The sequence below is a fragment of the Saprolegnia diclina genome (assembly GCF_000281045.1).
Source record: "Saprolegnia diclina VS20 unplaced genomic scaffold supercont1.37, whole genome shotgun sequence".
NCBI lineage: Eukaryota > Oomycota > Saprolegniomycetes > Saprolegniales > Saprolegniaceae > Saprolegnia > Saprolegnia diclina.
In genome coordinates, this window is record NW_008246104.1 from 462,882 (window position 1) to 465,270 (window position 2,389).

A 2,389-nucleotide genomic window follows, 5' to 3' on the forward strand; every position below is an offset into this window, starting at 1 on the left:
CGAGGTTGACGGTGCTTGCGCTAGGTGTGACGCTCGGCGCGTCCAAGCTGCGCTGTGCGTGGGGACGTCCCACAATCAATACCAACAGCAGCAACAGCAACAACAATAACACTAGTCGTGCACCGGTGTACCCGTACCCGCCGTCAGCGATGCCTGTCTATGGCTACCCGCCGTACCAGGTAGCACGCCGCTTTGCAACGTGTTGACTGATGTATCGCGTTAGTATTATGCGGGGCCGTACCCCGCGTACCCGGGCTACGCCAGTCCAGTCTACGCAAGCTACCCGCTGCCAGGCTACATGCACCCGTACGGGCAGATTCCGCTGCCGACCGACGACAGCAACAACCAAGGGCCGCCACCGATGATGTAGTCTATAGCCGGCGCAGCGACGTCGCGATCGAAGCGACCTCGCAGTCCAAGTCGTTGTTCAATCTTATACATAGCTTTGTGTCGTGTACCTTGCTATGTGGTCATGACGAGGCGCTGCTTGGCACTGCTGCGCTTGCGCGGCGAAGCGTCGTCCGTGGCGGCCTCGCACGCCGCAATTGCCCGCTGGAGCTCCTTGAGCTGGTCCTTCTTGATCTCGAGCTGGCGCTCCAGCGTCCGCTTGTGCATCTGCAGCTCCGAGTGGTTGGACTTGAGGCGGTAGACCTCGCTGTACGCAGCCGGCTCCATCGCTTTTCAGATTGCACCAACCCGGATACGAAACCAATATCCGGATAGTTGCGATCTTTCGCACTCGGTCCGGCGCGCCAACGTAGCACCTACGCCTTGCTAGCATAGACAACACTTGTAGACAACACTTGTAGACAACACTTGTACAGCTCACGCCGAAATACCTTTGCCAGGATAGCGTTATTATTTATCTTCGCGTTCGGTTCGCAGCGTCTTGGAGAGAAGCGACATGCCCGAAAAGCCAACTTTGGGCTTGGCTGCCTTTGTTTTTTGCTGGGCCTTGACCTTGGCTTTGGCCTCGGCCGTCACACGCGGTCGCTCGACGGGCACGGCAGTGTTTTGGCTCCACTCGTGGTCATCGACGTTGTCATGTAGATACGCTTGCAGCATGTACTTGATGTTGGTACCAATGAGATTGCTCCATGCTTCGCCGACATCGGGCGTCGCCTCCGTGTCGAGCCAGTACATCATGACTTCGATCATCGTGCTCGTGTACGTGGAGAAGTGGTGCGGCCGGACAAGCGGAATCGTTCGATGGCGGTGGCCCAAGTTGCGGCAGCGCGTTATGACAGTCTCACGGCTGTGTTCCTTGTCGGCGAGCATAAACTTCATGGCCAAAATGAGAATCTCAATGCGTTTGCGAATGCCAGGAAAGACCAAGTTGAAGCTCGGGTCGCGCTGAAAGAGGCGGTGAAAGAACTCGTCGTAAAAGAGCACAATGCCATCCTTCTTGAGCTCACGCATCTTGGGGCTCGCGCCTTTGCAGAGAATCTTCCAGCTGCGATTGCACTCGGCGAGGTACATGGAGAGGTACTGCGGACACAGTGGCATGTTGGGCGGCATGTAGTGCTGGTACTCGTCGGCGCTTGCGATCGGTCGCTCAATTAGCGCGCTCCAGTCCTTGCCGCCATCGATGGTCTTGGGCGTTGCCGTGCCGAGCGTACCGTTGGCCGATCGGCTTTTGCTGCCCATCGACTTTACGCGTGCGCTAAAGCCCGACATGGCCGAGACGGACCCGACGGTGGGACCGGATGCATGCACCGAGCTCCGTGACCCCATGATATGACTGCCGGCGCCTCCTCAGCGAACGGGCGTTTCGTAAGAAACACTGTACAAAACCATCGATGCCTGCGATGATGTAGACAGTGCGCGCGTCAACTCTCGACGGTGGTGCAATCGTAAAAGAATGGGCGAGGATGCCATTGGGTTCATACTGCGTCGCTGAAACCATGCATCGCCATGACGGCAAGGCCGCCAAATTCTATCGAGATTTTTGGAGGCTCCTTTGAAAACGACACAGCGATGGAGTAGATGTAGCGTATTGGCGACGCCACGAGGTCAACGTGTTGCGTCCATCTCGACACAATACTGTCTTGGCAAACCGCGTCAACCAGTGTCGGTTGCACAACGCGCTGTGGTGCTTGGACGGGAGGTATCTCGACCCTCCGACTCTCAACGGCGAGCTGTCACTCGAGTCGTCGATCCACGCGCAAACATGGTAGCAGATATTACAATATGGCTTGGTCATTGGGTTTAGTAGTATATAAAATGGAAAACAACATGTCTCAGCGGCGCACTTTGGACTTGGTCTTGGTCGTCTGGACCGATTTTTTTCGCTCTTGGTTGGACTTTGCAACTGGCATCGCCGTGTTTTGGCTCCACTCGTCGTAGTTGACGTTGTTGTACAAATACGCTTGGAGGAGGTACTTGAGAT

The 2,389-nt window shown here is 56.3% G+C and overlaps 4 protein-coding genes across 4 annotated transcripts in view; 1 reads left to right on the forward strand and 3 right to left on the reverse strand.

Annotated features, from left to right (window-relative positions):
- Window positions 1-67: 67 nt before the first annotated feature.
- Window positions 68-453, forward strand: SDRG_10842 (hypothetical protein). The gene is made up of 2 exons (XM_008616856.1): window positions 68-179; window positions 224-453. Exons 1-2 carry the CDS (start codon window positions 150-152, stop codon window positions 368-370), a joined length of 177 nt encoding a protein of 58 aa, XP_008615078.1. The 5' UTR covers window positions 68-149; the 3' UTR covers window positions 371-453.
- Window positions 454-462: 9 nt separating this feature from the next.
- Window positions 463-675, reverse strand: SDRG_10843 (hypothetical protein; the record flags this gene model as incomplete). The annotated part of the gene is made up of 1 exon (XM_008616857.1): window positions 463-675. One exon carries the CDS (start codon window positions 673-675, stop codon window positions 463-465), a length of 213 nt encoding a protein of 70 aa, XP_008615079.1.
- A 135-nt stretch (window positions 676-810) lies between these two features.
- SDRG_10844 (hypothetical protein) lies at window positions 811-1,775 on the reverse strand. The gene has a single exon (XM_008616858.1). The coding sequence runs from the start codon at window positions 1,732-1,734 to the stop codon at window positions 859-861; it is 876 nt and encodes a 291-aa protein (XP_008615080.1). The 5' UTR covers window positions 1,735-1,775; the 3' UTR covers window positions 811-858.
- Window positions 1,776-2,240: 465 nt separating this feature from the next.
- Window positions 2,241-2,389, reverse strand: part of SDRG_10845 (hypothetical protein) — a gene marked incomplete at its 3' end in the record, with an annotated part of 2,109 nt that continues 1,960 nt past the window's right edge. Inside the window, exon 2 of the mRNA XM_008616859.1 lies at window positions 2,241-2,331. Coding sequence (XP_008615081.1) covers window positions 2,241-2,331 — 91 coding nt within the window. The remainder of the gene's footprint in view (window positions 2,332-2,389) is intronic.